This window comes from Puntigrus tetrazona, chromosome 11, assembly GCF_018831695.1.
Source record: "Puntigrus tetrazona isolate hp1 chromosome 11, ASM1883169v1, whole genome shotgun sequence".
In the NCBI taxonomy this organism is placed as follows: Eukaryota; Metazoa; Chordata; class Actinopteri; order Cypriniformes; family Cyprinidae; genus Puntigrus; species Puntigrus tetrazona.
The window spans coordinates 12768511-12788510 of record NC_056709.1 but is presented as its reverse complement, the minus strand read 5'-3'; the positions used below and the strand labels follow the sequence as shown (position 1 = coordinate 12788510).

The window sequence follows — 20000 nt, the reverse complement described above, 5'->3', positions numbered from 1 at the left end:
ATGCATAATAAGAAATAAGCTCATGACATGGATTAATTAACATACTAGTCTATAATGCAATCACACGGGAGAAATGAATATGATGACGGACAGCTAGTGCATATGTGGCTAGTAACTCGGCGTATGGCGTCTGCATCGAATGAGACACGAACACGCTAACTTCCTCTCCAGAGCTGCTTTTAAGGTTTCGTGTGAGAGAAGCTCAAGTCAAATACATCTTCACTACAACCAATTAAAATCTGCATAATAATGAAATATTACTATTGGATACTAAAAAGTACTTCTGAAATTAAATTAATAATATTCTTATAATTTTGTTTAAGGAATATCACACAGCTAAGATATATTTTTAAATTTATTTTAAAACTATTTAAAAAAAAATTGTATTTATATTTTTAATTCATGATTTAATTTGGACAGTTTTTATTTGACGTGGCAACTAAAAATGCAACGTGCAGTTGTTGTAAATTATTATATTTAAAATTATTTAGGCTTGATTTTTCCATTACACAGCATTTTTCAAAAACTAGGGATGCAACTAGCAAAAATATAACAACAACAACAGTTACAGCCATATATTGTCAAACAAGCGCACTGCGGAAAATTTTAAAGATTATTTAACGTGCAAAGTTTTATTTATACCGCGTGGCTGTTGTGTTTCCAAAATCATGCTAAACTCGCGGCGCATGAAATGAAGCAGTTCTCTGCCAACAGAGCCGTTCTGAGGCACGGAAAACACCGGATCATGAGCTGATTGCCTGAACAAAGTGCTCAAACATGAAGAGATTAACACATGATATTGTGCTTTCAGTTTTAGTGCGTTTGACAGATACAGTGCCAAAGCATAACGGCTAAAACACAACTTTAAAGACCTTTTAAGTCAGCATAAGAAGTTTAAAAACTTCTATATATATATATATATATATATATATATATATATATATATATAAAAACAGACAGACAGACTTGTATAGCCTACTTAAACATAACTAGGCATAGTTCTGTTTCTATAATTTGAAGTTGAGAAGATTCAGGATCTCAGCATCTCCCACTAGAGCACTGATGGGCTTCAGGCTCAGTGTCTTGTGAGTGTGTGTTTATGTAAGACAGAGATGAGTCACAGTAACTCTCCTGTTCCAAGCCTGCAGCCACACACACACACACACACACACACACACTTGTTTGAGGTGGCTGTTCCAATATAGCAGTCATGGGCTCAATGATAATTCATGAAGATCTGCAGATATTAACAAAGGCCAAAGCGAACACGCTGAACTGGATCGAGTAGCATTTGTTTTAAAACATTTTTCAATTCCTGGCACCGGCAAAGCAAACAAAATGAATCAAACGGTTGTTTATACGTTCTTAAAAAAACCCTCAAACCCTACCAATCACTGATAAACCAAATCAGTCACACAATAAAACACGCAGCCTCAATGGACTGCACTGCACTTGTCTGACACACGGCTAAGAAGAGACGTTCAGTTCTGAAAAAGTGCTGAGATTGACCACTGGCTAATCGATAAGGATTTAGCGTAATAAAGCAGCTTCCACGTCAAGATCAGAGTTAAAGACGACGTTACAGAAACTAAACAAGCCACAATGGAAGCAATAACGTGAAACTGGCACATTGGAAATCCATTACATTTCTTATGAGTAAAGTGGAAACAATGTCCCGGTTCTGGTTGGGGTGATCTGCTGCAATCTGCGATCAATTACAGCGGGAAAGAAATCGGGACATATCTCCATCCAGTGCTCGACTTTCTCACCCTCCAGATGGAAAATAAAAACAATCGGCAGCGGCCCAGCCCTCGATGACGACCGCATCCCTCTTGTTTCCCCCGTCCTTCGATCATCTATCCGTTCCAACCAAACAGAGCAACAACGGAGAGCTATACGCTCTGCATCGAGTGGAAAGAGTGAAGGCATCTTGCTGAGAACGGACAGGAGATTTCTTAAGCAGATGTCTTCTGTCGACTAGCTGGAAAGAATTTCAGCGGGCTAGCGGGACGTAATGCTTTCAGAGGAACCGTTTCTCAAGCTGCCTTTTTGACCTCGAACGGCGAGTAAGAGCCCTGACCGCAAACACGTCAAGCAATCCCTCGAACGCATCTCCTAATAAACAGAAGGCGCGCGGACACATGCCGCTAACCCCAAACACGCATCTCGACCGGAGCTCAACAACTAGACGCGTGCGGCTTCTATAAATACATCCACAAGCTGGATGTGAACAGGTGACTACGTCGAGAGCTCGGCCAAGAAGCTCCACCGCTGTCACGGGACACAACTGGTGTTTGCTGAACAGGCCAAGCGGATCGGACAGCATGCTTGTGCAACTGCAAATAATTCATATCGAACAAGCAAATGATTTCTGCAGGACCAGCGACATCAACTTGTGACAAAAGTGAATTCATCTGAATAAAGACTGCGGGATAGGAGAAATATAATAAATATTTCCATATAAATACTTCCCTTTATACGTATACATTTTCTGCATTATTTTTAATATTTTTTTATATACATTTATAAAATATACATTTTGTAAAATGTGTTGAACTCTGTTAAAAGTAAGTGCATATGTATTAAATTATGCAAATGAATTTATATTTCATGTGTGAATTAGTAATATATTTTTAATTGTATACACTGCATAAATATTAAATATATTCTATATTAGTATATTAAAAATGTATATTAACTTTATAAGTGTGTATATATATATATATATATATATATATAGTAAGTGTATGAATATGTAAATATATTTATCATTAATACATTAATATGCTTAAATATATGTGTGTGTGTATATATATATATATATATATATATATATATATATATATATATATATATATATATATAAACACACACAGACACATTATAAAATAACTAAAATATTGCAGGAATTAATAATGTGCTGTGTATACCATTTTGTATTAAATATAATTTTAAAATAATGCATGGAAAAATAGTGTATTTTATGCAATAAATGATGTGCATACATAACTATTTTCATACTTTATTCATCACATTTTCATACATAGTACAAATGTGCTCTTTAATAATATACTTATATTAGATAATAATATAAATAGTTTAAGTATAAACAGTTTTTTTTTGGGGGGAGACAGCTCACTAGCTGATCCGACTAACGAACCAGTCAATTATTAAACAAGCAGTCAACAATCCCTGAGCCATCCCTAACGGAGAAGGGTTAGAGTAAAGAAATAAGGTTCAGACGTTAATGCGTCTAGCCACGGGGTGGATTTAGAGACGCTGTCTGCCAGCAGCTGAGACTCGAGGTGTGTGGTCCCTCATCCCTGCCATTTCCTGGTGCTCGCATTAAACATCAGCTTTATTCAGCGAGCACTTCCGCATTAATCGAGGAGAGCCCTAAAGATCTCTTAAAGCCCCAAAAGCGGCACAGATGCCCACGGCACACACCTTGTTTCCACGCGAGTCGGTTTAACAGGTCCTGCCAGCAGCGATGTCCCCGGGGAAGCGTTCGGCGCGAGAGCCATCTGCTTCACGGATGCCTTCCGTTAAACGATTTATATAGCCGCCGATGCGCGCGCGGTCAAACATGGCAGTCGTACGGTGGTAGGAAATCCCCTCCGTCAACAAGACCATCAATATCTCCTCTTTGTGAATATAATAAACGGCAGCCGTGCCGAGCATCAGATTACTGACCGCGCGACGGCTTGGCTCTGAACCCGGAATAGTAGCTACAGAGCCTTTTAACTAAATGAAGAGAACGCAAGTGGACTTTGCTGGCATATACCTAGATGTCAACGTAATAAAAGCTGTCTGGATTTGGTGACACTCAGACTAATGCTGTAGAAACGGAGCAGATGGAGGCGGATGAGACCCGCGAGACCCCTGCGGTGCGTGCGCTCATCTCTCGTCTCAGACGGTCTGCCGTTAGCGCAGCGTCACCAAAATCCAATCAAAAATCAATGAGTGGCCGGGACTCGGGGAATCACGCACAAAATGTAATTGAGGCCTTTGGGCGTGTAAAACCCCCCCAAAAAAGCTGTCGCTACAATCTGATGAACAATGTGGGAATCACATTTGAAAAGAATATCGTGTGTTTAAGCAGAGAAAATGTAGATTTTTATACATTCAATTTTTATATATTTTTTATCATTTTTGTTAATGTTGTAATCATTTTGTTGCAGTTGTTTGTTTATTATATATGTGTGTGTGTGTGTGTATACACGCACACATATATAGTTATATATACAGCATATGATTAATCGCAGTTTTCACTTACATATTATATTATGTATGTGTGCAATGTATATGATGTATATACAAAGACACACACAAACAGCATATATACAAATATTCACATGCATTTATATGCATATATTTATATTAATATAAAATATTAATATTTAATATTAAAAATATATTTTAAATATATACATGTGTTTATACACATTACGTTATCAAAAACATATTTTATATGCAATTATTTGTGATTAATTATTTGACAGCAGTAAGATCATATAAATATATATGCACACTTTTTTTTCTTGATTTAGTAATTGTAAAACTAAAACCACATTACGTAGACGTATTTGTGCATTTACACATTTTTGCTCACTATTTTTCTTAAACGATTTGCTTTGAGTCTATTTGGAATATTCTGCATCTTCGTGGCATGTAGTGAGATAACGTGTGTAACGCATACGCAACGTGCATTTGCTAAATAATAAATAATAAATAATAAATAAATCACAAACATAGGAAATGACGCAATCAATGAACAATAAACCAGCATAAAAGCCTAGATGCGATCCTCCACCAATTCCCGTCATGCAACGTTTGGCCAGAAACAGTCAAACTAACAGCCCACATGTCGCTTCCTCTGAACAAGCACAGGCAAATGTTGTTTTGGTCAAGCGCATCAGTGGAATCAGCAGCTGTAAGCCTCAGCTCTCAGAGATTTTATCACATTATGTGCATGTGATAGAGCTTGCAAGCACCAGTTACCTTAAAGAATATTTCACCAGGTTTAGCGGAGTAAAAAAAAAAATTATCTTAAAAAAAGTACTTACTCTGATCGCCGCCGAGCTTCCATGCCATCTGGTAAGAAGAGCTTGATGGTCGACACTATACAGCCATGAGTGACTAAAACGACACAAGAAACAGAAACTGAGGATGCATGACAAGAGCGGTTGAGCAAAAACGCATTGTTTTCATAACAGGAGGAATTTAAACGAAGCTAGAGGTTATCCTAAGCACAACCTGGTCATTAAAACGAGGCTGCATAAGAAGCTTTGCTCATCAAATATATCCGGAGACTCATAAGAACCCTTGATGTTCTGACGAGACGCGAGACATTTGTGCCACAACAACGTAAAAACTCCCAAAAGCGACAGGAACCAAGTTTCCAAAAAAAACTGGAACTTCATTTCAATGCCTCAACAGTTAAAATGCATGTGTACTTTCGCTTTGTGAAGTAACGTTCGTCTTCGCTCGTTCTAAAGAGCAAGTTACTCTGCATTCGTGCGTGATTGTGAAAGTGTCCCATGAGTTACGACACATCCAGAGCAGCAACCGGCCAGCGCTCTTGGGTTTCAAAAGCCGTCTCTGCATTACGGCATCTTTAAAAGGCGGTGTATGTAACGGCTGTATTTCTAGAGCCGTAACGCATATTACAATAACAAAAAATGAATTAATTAACACTCATCAGCACTAAAAAATGTTAACAAATGCGACCCTGAAGCACAAAACGCATAAGTAGCACAGGTATGTGTGTAGCAAAAGCCAACATGCATGTGACAAAATTTTCCTTTATGGTAAGAATCATTAGTATATTAATTACTAATAACTTCCTACAACAAGTATATATCAAGACTATGTTTGATTGGTAATATGCATTGCTAAGGACCTATTTGCACCCGCAGATTCAGGATTTTTTTAAATAGTTATATCTCAGCCAAAAACATCGTCCTATACTAACAAACCACACATCAATAACAAGCTAATTTGATCACCTTTAATGCTTTAATTTGATCCGCAAGGATGACGTTATGCAGGTGATATACAAACATACAAAACCTATTTTATATATTTAAGATTTTATACATTTACATATTTAATATTTGTTACATTTAAAATATTTCAATAATACACTTGATGTATAAAAATAATATTTATATGCAATATTCAATATATTGTGCATTTAATATACAATATTTAACAAATAAAAATTATTGTAGTACATATCATAAAACATTAAATATAAATATAAATATTTGCTTATGCAAAAAAAAACATTTCACATAGTAATTAAAAAAATATATTATATTTACATATTATATTTAATATAAATAAAGATAAGTAGTAAATATTATAAATAAAAATTCAGTGTTTCATATCCAAAAAGAAAGCTTTATATTTAAACATCCACGCCTGCCCTACAGACGTTCATAAACACAAAGATGGATCATGTTTCATTATAGCTGGGCTTTTCTCACCTTTCCGGGTGTTCTCCGTCACATCCACCCCAAACTGAATGATGTCCCCGGAGAGCACCTCACAGGGAGGACTCTCCTCCGACCCTCGGCTCAGACGCTGGCTGTTGATGAAGGTGCCATTGCTGCTTTTGGTGTCCTGCAGATAGAACTGTGAAGAGAGAAGAGACGGAAAAGATCACCGGTGCGTCAAATTCAGCGCTACAACGAAGAGTGCAGAACAAATGTCACAGCTGAAGGACAGCGATAGTTTAAAGGAGGAAGTGCTCAAGATGAACCTGCAGTGACCAGGAGGAGAAACAATCAGACTACATTTAATGCGGTTTACAGAAGTCAACAGGTTCACTGTAACAATACAGTTTACAACACATTCTTTATACAGTAGAGAAACTTAAAACCTAGAACCTGACCAGACTGGTAACTAGACACCGCAGTTTTGTTATCGTTTACAATAACTTAAAAACGGTTTCAAACAGGCAGTAGTGAAATAAAAATACTGGTAAAATGACACACTTCATTTTAGTTTTGTAAAAGATATTTTTCATACAAATATTTGATGGAAAATATCAAAATATTTTGTCAAATATTTGCCTTCTTCATATATATATATATATATATATATATATATATATATATATATATATATATATATATATATATATAATATAAATAAAATATATATAATATATATATATAAAAAAATATATTTGTGCTATATATAAAATAATAATAATAATAAAAGGAAAAACACATTATATATATATATATATATATAAATATTTGTGCTATATATATATAAAATAATAATAATAATAATAATAATAAAAGCACAAAGCTAAAATGAACACTACAAAATCTTAAGTCGTTTAAAATTAGAACTGTTACTTTAAAAATTTGCTTAAAAAAAAGACAAAAGCACAATTTAAATTAAAATGAAAGCAAAATAAATGCTCATTTAAGTTATTACTAAAATACACTGAATTAGAAAAAACATAATATACAATAGTACAAAGTAAAATTATTAAAACCTAAATTCCAGCAATAACTACAATACAAAATATTAATGCATACTATAACAGTAAGTAAATAATATTCGAATAAAATCAGCACCTGTCTGACATATGTAATGTCTTGCTACTGTGATCAAACGTCACTAATTAAACATCATTTGACCGAAAGGCAATCAAAAGCAACCTCTGCTCGTACAAGTTACAGGTACAAATGTATTTTGTCGTCTTAAAATAACCAAAACTATCCTTAAGTGTGCCCAGGTAAGCTCTTAAGTCGTTTTACTCGCCACATTCGATATCCCTGATCGCTTTGAGCTACACACCTAATAACAAACAGCCATCGAAAGGTGCCAGACAACTGGCTTTAGAGTCATGAATAGCAATAGCTTCATGTACTCCGTTGAACTCATTCAGAATGAATGCTGCTGAATAGGCTCACTGTCAAACGCGACTACAGTATGAGTGACATTCATTATTTCCGCCCAAAGCCAGCATCCCACATCACGAGTCACATGTGCCAACCGGTTCATCAGGTTAAGCCACAGGATGAATGCGGTCTCCTTCGAAGCGATGCAATCAAGGTTACGAATGAATTAAACGTTTTATGTAGCGCTTTATTGTGCGTTTCTAGACACTGTAAAGCGCTTTGCCATGAAGTTTATGACTTGATGAGGATAGGACCCGCAAACCAACATCCATTTTACTTTACTTTGTGCAACCTATCGGCCATGAAATCGTGCCGGAATCACATCCTCCATCATAGCGGGAGCGAAATGTGCTATCTGTGTTCGTCTTACGTGTATTCTGGCACGGAGACCGCATGACATCGGCGATGCATCTGTTCGTAAGCGACCAGCCCGTTTAGAGAAAACACAGATTAGCTCATGTGCATAAAGAATTAGGCTGGTCTGAATCGGAAAGCCAGGCAACAGGAAAGTAACTCGGGTTCAAGGCTGATATTTCAGCCGCGTTGTGACTTTAAAAGCGCAGAACTAGTAAGTGTGCACAAGCAAATGAGAAAGAATGGAGAAGCACAAATGACATAGCATATTCCCTCCTATTTCCTCTTGCTAACGCTTGTGCTGGCTGGTTATTGTGGTCGCAGATCTCTTGCGCTTTACGTTTCTTTCTAAAAGCCCATTTCGGTAGTGTCACTTACGCATAAGCAGGAAATGAGTAAAAATGAGAATTAATCAAACTCCATAGACAGCAATGCATGACGACCACAAAACACGTGATATTACACTTCAATTAGATTACATGGAAACACAGACAGTATTTTAAAAAAACGCGTATGAAATAGATGTGCACCACTGCAGGGATTCTCAAATATTTGTTACTGCAAAGCAACTTTGACATTAAATATTTGCTCTAAATACACCCTGAGATTTAAGCCAATTAATATTTTAATCGTTTAACAACACTTTCACATGTTCATGCTTCTCAACAAGCAGGAAAACAAATAAAGTATTTTTAATAGCCTTTAACTTTAAATATTTAAAAAATAAAAATTTTTAAATGTAATTTTTTTAAATATTTTTTTTTATATATTAGTGCTACGTGGTCAGAAAATTATACCTTATATATGATCATTTCAACTGCAATATAACAAACATTCACGCAAAAAAGGTCACAATATTACCATCATCGCTAATATTAATTAGTGCTGGGAAACAATTAATAGCATCCAAAATACAAAATAAATGTTTTTTGCGAACATAATGGGTGTATTGAGTATACTTATAAAAAAAAACACATACAGTATCATTTAGAAACACTATTTTCTAAAATATATAAATGTGAATTTATATATACATAAACACATAATAACCCATTTTGGATGCATAACCCAGCACTACTAATAATAGTATTTATTTATTTATTTTACACAAGTTTAGATGAACTTCAATTTACTTCAGAACTGTTCTCTCTTTTTTCTTATTTGGTAATGTAAAACACTTCCTAAACTATAATTATAAAAGTCGTTTGACTTTATACAGTTAAGGGAGGAACTTCTGCTCGCCTTCGTTTATCAACAGCTGGCGTGTTAAATATTGATTAAATATGCTGGGATGCGGCACTAATGCACCTGCATGTGTCACAGCGACTGTCGAGTGGCGAGAGAGAACGAGAGAGGGATGATTTTTCTGTCAGGGGTTCGCCCCCACATCCCGTCGACAAAGAGCGCATTAGCATTCCTAAAGAGAGCCGATGCTGCCACCAGCCTTCTGCCTCGAACGCAAAACCGACTTCGACTTATTCAGGAGCACATCTCACACAGGTGCCAGCATTCCCGAGATCGGCGCGAAGGTCATCATTCGTCTCAAGAAGCCTCTTTATATTCGACCTAACCGAGCCCGTGCGCGGACTGGAACTATTTCGAGCGCAGGTTTTATATAAGCTGCACGGAAAGGCGGTATTACCCTGCGCAAACAAGTGCAGGGAAGATTTGTGCAATTAACACTTCCAACACTGATAATTAAAAGGAATCACGGGAAGGAACGTCAACTCGGCTCTGCTTGTAGAATGGTTTAAAGCAAGATATTTCTGCTCTTGTTGGATGGTTATGCCTGCTTGGAGAGTTAGAGTTGTCAGACACAATAAGGTGTGGTTTGGGAATGTATTGATTAACACGAACGAATAATGAGCAATACATTACACTATTTATTAGTCTTTGTTAACGCAGTACGTTAGCAAATGCTAAACAAGTTGTTGAAATTAACATTAAAATTAATGCTGTAGAAGTATTGCTCATTCTTAGATTGTTTGCTGATGTTGTTAACTAATGTTAACTACCTTTATTAAAATAAAACGAATGCAGTAAACAAATTAAAATTGCTTAATGTTTTTCAAAAAGTAGCCTTGAACTCTCAAAATAGACTACGTTTTTATTCTCATCAAAAGATTTGACAATCAATGAATGTCTGCAAAGTCTCTAAACACTGCAATCAGAAGCTATGTTCAATTCATTTCATATTGTCTAAACATCAAAAACAATCATCAAACAACATGAAAATCGGTTTTCTGTAAACTTTAAAGAACGTTTTATATAGCATAATAATTATATGAAGTCATAAAATATTGAGTGTGAACATTAAAATCACAAAAACAATTATTACTTTAAAAATAAAATTATAATCAAATTTTACATTTACATTTAGTCATTTTGCAGACGCTTTTATCCAAAGAGAACTAAAACTTTCTGCTAGTTGCAAGGGCATTTTACATAACTATGTGAACAGAAAACAACTAAATTAAGGAGAAAGGAAATATAAAAATAAAACAAATTAAACTAAATCAACTGCTGCGAGCTTATTTTCATCACAAGGAGATTTGGTGCAATCCATTACTTGGCTTTTCTAGTCAAAACAGTACATAAGCTCACATCAGACTGTCTGTGTTACTCTCCCTTAATCATATCAGCCAAAAGCCACAAGATTTATTGCATGAGAACAGCTCTGAAAGCCAGCGCTGAGATCTTGAAGGAATGCAGTGTTTAAGCTTCAAAAGCAAGTCTGAACCTAAATCACTCCTACCTGAAAAGAGCTTCATCCCGGGACGGAAAACAAACGGCCTGGCGGAGGAAATTAACATCGATCGCGCAGGCTGTGTAAAGCAGGTCAGCTATGGAGAAGACGCTAACCCGTTAAGCTTGGTTACTAATCAGCAGGTCAGGCAATAAAGCACCCTTAACCTCAATCCTAAAGAACCAGGCAAATCAATACCAACTTGGACGGCTTAAATCTTCTCAATCGTGCTGGAAATGCGACGCAAGTCAACAGATACGTAAACAAACTCAATTGTAGCAAACCTGAACGAATTACTGCAGCAAAAATAATCTTACTACAAACAGATGAAGCAATTCGGTTTTCTCCGAACGCTCGATCAGACCTCGTGGAGATTTAACACGTGTTATTAGCTACAGAATAACTCAAGACTAAGTGGGGTTTAAGATTTCAAAAGGTCTTTCCTTGGAAAATTGTAGAGTCATTTCATTAAACAAGGTTCGCTGAAAGTTCAGTACAGTGTAACGCAGTTTTTCGGTCTTTAAGAAAATAATATATGGACAATTTAGGATAGCAAGGCCGGGTGATGTTTATTCATTTTAATCCATTTTTCTATGCAACTAATTTGCAAAGTGGACTAAAAGCGGTCAAGCAGCAAACTTTAACCAACTATTCAGACATTTAATAAGCGGAGTATTAAAATTACGGCAAATAAAAGACAGCAATGGCATATTCACGCGTACGCGGTATTACTAGCATGTGTAAAATGCTGTATTACGTTACATTTAATACATAACTGATCGATTTAACGCTTCTCTATAACACAAGTGCAATAACATATTGCAGCGCTAAATTAAAATATTCAACTTCTATTCATTCATGTTTAATCTTTTTGATAAACTGAAAGAAAAGGATTAACGCTATATACTTTAAACACCACATAACTGATGCTTTTCTAAAATATCGCAGTGCTAACGACTGAATTAAAGCAACTGTCGACTACAGAATTGCGTTAATAAACTTAAATAAAAAGATTAACACTACATAGTTCAAAAAAATCGAAGCTTCCTATATATTTACCAAGTCAATATACACTCATGCTGCAAAAACATCCATCAAAAACCACTCCATTATGATTCAGCAGGCCGGTAATCAATATCAACTTCGCTTCTGAAGCTCCGGCCAATGTTTGTGTTTCCTAAAGCCTGGAGTCTGTCGTTCTCAAATACTACCAATCCTCTGAGAACTTAATAAAAAGCTAGGCCAAAATGTTTATTCCATTAAAGTCCTCCATCATCAGCTTTTCAAAACACCGGAGCGAAGGCACGGACCCAGAGAGATACCCAACTGCCAGCCGAGAATTACAGAAAGCGTACTTCTATCTATCTGTATTGAGTTACGCGTTTCAGTGTCTGAATGGACTGCAATAATATTTACATGCAATAATGTAGCAGAGATTTATCCGAAGCGAAGATAATAAGCAGGCTGTCAAAAGAATCGGATTAGTACAAAAAGCTTTAAAACAGCAGAGGTGAGACGCAGAAAAAAAGGGAATGAGTTAGTTAAGTGCAGCAGTTTCTTGAAATATGAACAGCAGCTGATTTTACAAGAGAAGAGTGAAGGTTTCAGAAATGTGACTTTCTGCCTAATTGGGAAGAAACGACCATACAGACTCATCTACAAGCTTCGAGCATATTTCAAGCAACTGTTAGGGTTCGAGATATAACGGTACAAGTACAAACTACACGAAATACAAAAACTGGTACTGGCTGTTCACTCATTTGATGTTTTTAAATTATAGCTCATGTTAATCATGATACGGCTTGATCCTCACGGCAGATATATTCCCTGTTAGCAGCCCGAGTTAAAAAGGGATTGATTTAAAAGCTACAAATAAGGAGGCCGTTGAGAGAGTGTTTACAGTTACTTAGAAACCAAAAGAAGAATGTAGTGATTTCGGCGATCACCGGCAAAGTGCTTAGAAGAAAACACGAGCATCTGTGAAATAAACAGCATCTTAAGACGGGGCTTGATGCGTGTTTGAAATGTAAAACGTAGTATGAACGTCCCGTCTGCCTTCCAATGAATTAACAGGGTGGATAAAACGGACTTTGGGTTTTATGATTACAGCGCTGTAGAAGTATGTCAGAGCTTTGCGCGGTGTCGAAAACTTGCATGGATTTGCATAGATGATCCAATTAAGACGTCTCACAGCTAATATTATTAATTTGCGTTGACACGATCTCGTTAGATAAAAGCGCTCGCAAGAGTCCTATGACACGTTACCGGCCGTCTGTGGCATTGTATTTGTCTGCAAATATTAAACTGCAGCTGAGATTTGAAATGACTACGAGTTATAAGAAAGCTTTGCCGAATCAGGACACAACATCGTGCTTGCCTGCGAGTACAAATCCGTTATTTGTGAATAAGCTCGTTCACTGTAAAGAACATCATGACAGTGCACTTTCAACTCCAACACAAGCATTACTATAACTATCAATATTTTCTGACACGTCGCAGGCTGATGAGCATAAAGAGCGGAGATCTGGGGTGTGGGCCGCTAGCTCAAGTCAGCTGCTAGCCAGTTGTCCCCGTCTTGGAGCCGCCTATAATAACAACGGGCTAAAAAAAAAAACGGGGCGCAAATGGCATCATGCTATTTTAAGACTCGACAACAGAACTCACACTTCGACAGAAAGTATGCAGCGGCCTGCAGCGAAATACGCTAAAGACAGATGACCAGCGACGCCACAGACGGACGAAGAGAAGTCGTTCTTTGTCGAGACTTCGGAAAACGCAGAACAATAAATATATCAGATGCACAAACAGAAAAGCTGATTTATTACGACATATTACATATCCAGAACCAATAAAATAGTTTAAGCAATTAATTGATATTAGACCCACATCATGTGACATGGATGAAATCTCCTATGCTGTTTCCATGGCATCAGATAAAGTCTTATTCGAAACAGAGAGGAACAATGCCGCAAATGTAAACAACCTATTCATGACACATAAATACACTCGAATTCACAATACGTCTAGTGGATATTTATAAAGCTGCCAGGTAGAACTCTATTCTAAGGGCTCTTTTTCATCTAGACTTTGAGCAGATAGTAGTATCTGCATTTAATATTTACATAATGATTCTAGCAGTCACCTAACACTAACAAGCCAAATAACAGACTGTCCTAAACTCGCATGACTATCCATAACATGAAGACATTTTTAGGTCACACGTTTATTAAGGTGGCCTTAACTATTATCTAAATAAGTACAATGCACTTATTGTGGGCATACTGTATTGCAAAACACCTTTGCTGCTATTCAGGTGCGATACGGGTCAGATTATTGACAGGTTTGGTGGTTAAAATGTAATGGACGGGTCAATGGTTTAATTACAAAATGTACAAAAATTGATTACAGATGTAATTACGTATAGGTATTTTTAAAAAATACAAGTACAATGTAAAAATGCATGTGCACAATAAGTGCGTTGTAGTAAATTATTCATTTAAATGTGCATTACGGACAGCTAATATGAAGTGGGACCGATTTTTCATCTTTGAACTAAAGTTCTCTGTCCATAATAAGGCTTTCTCCACTGAATACTGAAAAATTTGCACAAATCAAACACTGTTTACAAGATAAAACATTTCTAAAAAAAAATATGTAGGTGAATTTTGATGTGAGAGGACAACTGCAGTTTTTCACTGGAGGAGGTGATTTTTTTGGCCAGAAGTGATGGTATAAAGTTAAAACATGGGCCTGGTTTCACAGCATAGTCCCAGACTTAACTTAAAGAAACTTGTACTGAGATATCTAAAAATATGATTTGTGTCAAGATGTAGACAATTAATGTTTTTTTTTTTTTGCTTCACAAGACATTAATTGATTAGATTACGACGAAGAAACAAACATATCTCTTTCAGCACATCCTTATTATCAGGTGGACTATTCCTTCAGTTAAACGCTTCTGCTCGCTCAAGTCAACTCGAGGCTAAAGGAAAGACGCAAACAGCTCGGATCTTATTTCTACTTCCAGTGCACCCATGCACAGAGCAACACGAGGGCTTACATTTATCGATCGGTCCGAAATTGAGCGCAACACAATTCAAGTAGATCAAAAGCAAACCTGGGCGCTCACAAATTCAAATCCTGAAGGAAAACATAATGAGAAGCGAACCACATTAATTAAAAGCTGGTCTAACTAGGGCACAGATGACAGCCAGGGGCCTGGCAGGACGGTGCATCTTGGAAACACAGTGGCTTCGTTCTCATGGGTGTAATTTTGCCAAATCCATTAGAAGAAATAGCAGTGTCAGGCCTGAGAGCAGTCATCCAGACACTCTATTAGCGGCCGTGAGGCTTTGATTGATGCCGATAAATATAGGCAACATTCTCTAGCATACAGTTACAATCACCACCTTTTCAGCAGTGCCCGCATTTGTAGTACACAGCTTCACAAAGCCAGTGGACAGGTGGTGATATCGGCACCATTTCACATTATGCCAACTATTGGCTGGCCCAGTTTAGGTAGCTTCATCTTGGCACATCTTTCCGACAGAAACCGTGCCAATAGGAGCAAAGTCTCTCCGGGTCATTACTGCACTTTCCTACTGTATGCGGACAACCAATCCCGGAGAGGAAATGGTAACAAGAAGCAGCGACAGATAAAATCTTGCAATTGTACAAATGGAGCATTACACCACTTGTTCACTAAAAGATCTTCTGCAGTGAATGGGTGCCGTCAGAATGATCGTCCAAAGAGCTGATAAAAACAAACCAATAATCCACAAACCACCGATCGACACCACTCCAGTCCATCAGTTAACGGTTTGTGACGTGGAAAGAATTAAATCCATTACTGTAACGTTTTTAACCAAACCATTGTTCCTGACTAAGAAAGTCCATAATCCATAACACCGCTTTCCACCAGAATCAGGAGTGATATATGCACAAATCAAGCACTGTTTACAAGCAAAAATTGGATTATGCACTATTTTGGCCAAAAGCAACGGCTTGAAGTTAAAATATCTTGAGAGATTTGTTACACACATTCGCTACAAAGGATCCATTGTGATGTCATGCTACAAATTTTTCTACAAATCCTTTCCGATAAAGAAACAAACTCGTTTGCACCTTGAACAGCCTGAGAGGAAAATCATTCCTACGATGCAAGGATGGGGAAAAAAGTATTTAAAAATCATCTCAATAATCATAAAGTAACAGCTAATATTTGTTCATAATTAACTACTTATATAGTTATAATTGATAAAAATACATCCTTTTATTATAGAGTTCAACCATTAAATGAAAGCCCTTTAAAGGCCCGATGTACTTCAAATTAAATTGAAGCACAAAATAAAGGCCAATCAGGTCAAAAAGAAGTTGTTTAGGTAGTTCGTATCGGATTACTTTTTGGGGGAGTTAGTTTTAGCTCCCAAACACCTTTGAGCTACCATTTAAAAGTTCAGCGAAAGCAATTAATTCCTACAACGAAGCTTGTAGTTGCAAAAAAGTGCCGCAGAGAAACACAAGTTTTCCAAAGCCACGAAAAGAATGAAAGGAAATGCAGCAAGCAAATAAATATTACACCACACTGCTGCTGTCGTGGTTGTTCTTCTTTCAAAGCTAATTTAAAAAGGCACATATTAAATAAACCTTTGTTTTAATCAAACTTACAGGCTAGCGTGCAAGTGCCGCGTCATGGTTACATTAATCTAAACCCCGCCTCCAGCAGCGAATGTTCGGAGACCGTATACAGTCGCTCATCCTTTTCAAACTTTTTTGCCCTCAAACGGAAAAAAAGAAAGTTAGTTTTAAGTGTAAAAATTGCTATTTAATTAGATATAACCATAATAACACTGAATCTCACGTCTGTAAAGAAGAAACATTGATTTCAATGGTACGTTTGGTGTATGCTACTAATACGTTCTAATCGTCTAATCAAACGAGATGAGGTTTAGATTATCAAACACACATTAATAACACATGCTTAAGCGATATGCAAGCGTTTCAGCCAAAACAACTATATTTTATAAATACCGTGATATGTGATGTTATTAGAATTTCTTCAAACCGCCTCTAGGTTTAGGTAAGGTTACAGAACATTATTATTGGTGCTCACCACATTTACCGCATCATTCTTCTTTAATTTGTCAGATTAATGCTTTTCTTTCAATCAAAGCACAAGTTGTTTCTGAAGGGTTAATCGCCTCACCTGGTTTAGTGGCGTGCAGCACTCCCTTAATTCAAACACCGCACCTTAATCTACGTGACTGCAGTTAGCAACCGTAGCCGCAATTATTTCCCAACAGCTGAGAAATTATTCCCCAGAGTGATGATGGCAAAACTTCACTGCCTTCACACGCTTCCTCTTTACAGGCAAAACACACCTACAGAAAACCTCCTTACGCGTGCAAACTGTAACAACAAACGGGGACATCCTCGCATTTCACACCATACTTTAAACAACCGAAAAACACCACTGGAAAGCGCAAGCTCGCCTAAGGGACAAAACAAGCCATGACCTAATACGCTGCGCACTTGCACTGTCAAAATGTGTCATATTTTAAAAGTAGGACTCATTGAATCCCCGGTATTAAACCAAAGCTCACACTAAACGCTCGTTCCTGGGTAACGCGGGCGGAGTGGAATACGTTCGGGATTATTTTACGCTTTCGTTCACACACGACGCTGTGGAAGGAGAGCCACAGCGATGCACGTACCTGCCGGGTAAATGCAGCATCAACGCAGCATTAACTTACCACAGCGGTGTTATGTGAGATAATCTCAAAAAGATGTTCGAACGCCGTCACCTTTCACGAGATGTTACGGGTCATTATGGCTGTGACGGAGGCTGCGCGTAATGCAAACGATCACATCTTATCCGTTCAATGACGTATAAACATCACTCTGTAGGTCAGAGATGACCGATCCTTTGACCTTTGATTAAACACGCCATACCAAAATCACAGGGGAGGGAGGACAAGCCATTAATAGTCATTTCGTTGCTTTGTTTATCACGAATGAGAGTGATTTTTGCACTGAAATTGAGAGAATATGAATTCATTTTGTTTTAAAATGCATTATAATGTAACACAATTGGATATAATGTACTTTTATTTTTTTAGTCCACAGCCTTTAATCAAGTTCACTTTTAAACCAAGCATCATGTATTTTAGTGAAACATACAAACATGCTTTAAACGTTTTTCTCAACCAAGAGGGCATCATTATACTTCCAAGGATGATTTAAAAGTACTCAATTACCTAATTCAATATTATTGATTCAATTAAATCAATTCGTATCAATAAAATCAAATAAATGCCTAACCCCCGCCCATTCATTATTGTTTCCGTTTGTCTCTCAGTTTTATTATTCAAATAATAAACTTAAAACAACACATTTTACATAAAAAATATCAATTTAAAAAGCCAAAAACAGCCGAGAAAAGTAAATTTGTATTAGGATATTTTGCTATGTAATGCAATGGCATTCAGCGTTAACACTTTACAAAAAGGTTTTAACATTAGTACACTTGAACTAACAATAAAAAAAAAGAGTGGCAATACATTTGGTACTTTTACTTAATTTCATAATTTCCTAACATATTGCTAAATCTGTTACAGCAGCTGTATTTTTATTAACTTTAACAAAGATGAATAAACATTGTATTCCTCACTGAGAGTGAATACTGCTGGGAGTTTATTGTAAAGTGTTACTAACTGGGGCTTTTATTGTTTAAACGCTTCTGGGTGGAGACCGCTGAATGCATATAAACCTATCGTAGACAGAAAATCCTAATAAATCAAGACAGCTTGGGGTGCATTTTTCACCTGCATGTCAGACAAGCAGTTGACTTAAGAGCTGATCTGACTTGTTCTGCCTGCCAAGAGAACGACGACACTTACCTTTCCTGTCTTGTGGTCGAACCACACCAGAGCGTGATTCCTGGACAACACCTTGCAGTCGAAGGTGGCGTTGTTCTGGGCAGGGCGACACCGGGCCACGGAGCGCCCGATCTTGACCGGCTCATCCAGGTAGACGTGGCGTTCCTGAAACGGGTGGGAATTCGGGCGGCAGGTGAACACGGCCAGCGCTGAAGGCATTGAGGATGGCTTGGGAGTGCTACTCCAACCAGAGACGAAAGACAGGGTTTCTTGATCCAGACTGGCCCTTTGCTCCAACTCTCCGATCTTTTTAACGAATTAGCAGGAGAACAACGCACATAGCAACACGAAAAACTTTAAGAAAAGACAGAGCTCTCCTGCTGACCGACTACATAACGTCGAAATGACTAGTTAGACACTATGTAGACGACTTCATGACCCCTTGCGAGACCCCCATGATGCCAAACCAGCTGCCCAATTCCATACAAATCAGTTTTTTAAGATGACAGTCCACAACTTGACCCGTTACACCTCGTTCCCTACACAATTCATCCTCATCCCCCTTCACAACCATAGGCCTGATCAAAAAAACAAGCCAGTAACGCTAATATATAACGTTAGTAACCTGTTGGACCAGCTAATCTATACTCCCCGCAGAAATAAGACTGCTCGCCGTGTGACATGCGTTTCTAGATTAACAGGCAACGACTTCTGTATTAACGGGCACTGATGCAAATGTTAAACCCTAATGAAGATTAATATCGCGAGTGGGTTTGGATGAAGTATGCAGGACATATCGTCAAGCCACCACTCCCCAAGACAGATAAACGTTTCACTACGACAACAAAAGCTCAAAAACCTAATCAGCCCGACATTTGCAAGCTTTTAACTGTCAAAACCATGTAAGCGTTATACAGCGCTCCCGCGGAGGGTGTTTTCTTGCGTACCACAGCGTTAGCTGGCTAACTTCATATTAGCGCGTTAGCTTCGCTGAGGTAACGGTGGCCTTTATCTTCTTCTCATCAAGCCCTCCGGACCGAAAAAGACTTCAGAGGTAATTCCGAGTGAATTTATCCGGGAGAAAGAAGTTATTTGTTC

The 20000-nt window shown here is 37.4% G+C and overlaps 2 protein-coding genes across 2 annotated transcripts in view; both read right to left on the bottom strand.

Annotated features, from left to right (window-relative positions):
• LOC122353861 (G protein-coupled receptor 137Ba-like) overlaps positions 1–20000 on the bottom strand; it is a 1117577-nt gene that overhangs the window by 81611 nt on the left and 1015966 nt on the right. The gene's annotated exons all lie outside the window — the stretch shown is intronic.
• The window catches only part of slmapa (sarcolemma associated protein a), a 51990-nt gene that overhangs the window by 31686 nt on the left and 304 nt on the right, over positions 1–20000 (bottom strand). Inside the window, 3 exon segments of the mRNA XM_043251780.1 lie at positions 5067–5139; positions 6492–6639; positions 18924–20000. The exon segment at positions 18924–20000 is cut by the window's right edge and continues 304 nt beyond it. Of these exon segments, the coding sequence (XP_043107715.1) occupies positions 5067–5139; positions 6492–6639; positions 18924–19121 (419 nt within the window). The 5' untranslated portion in view covers positions 19122–20000.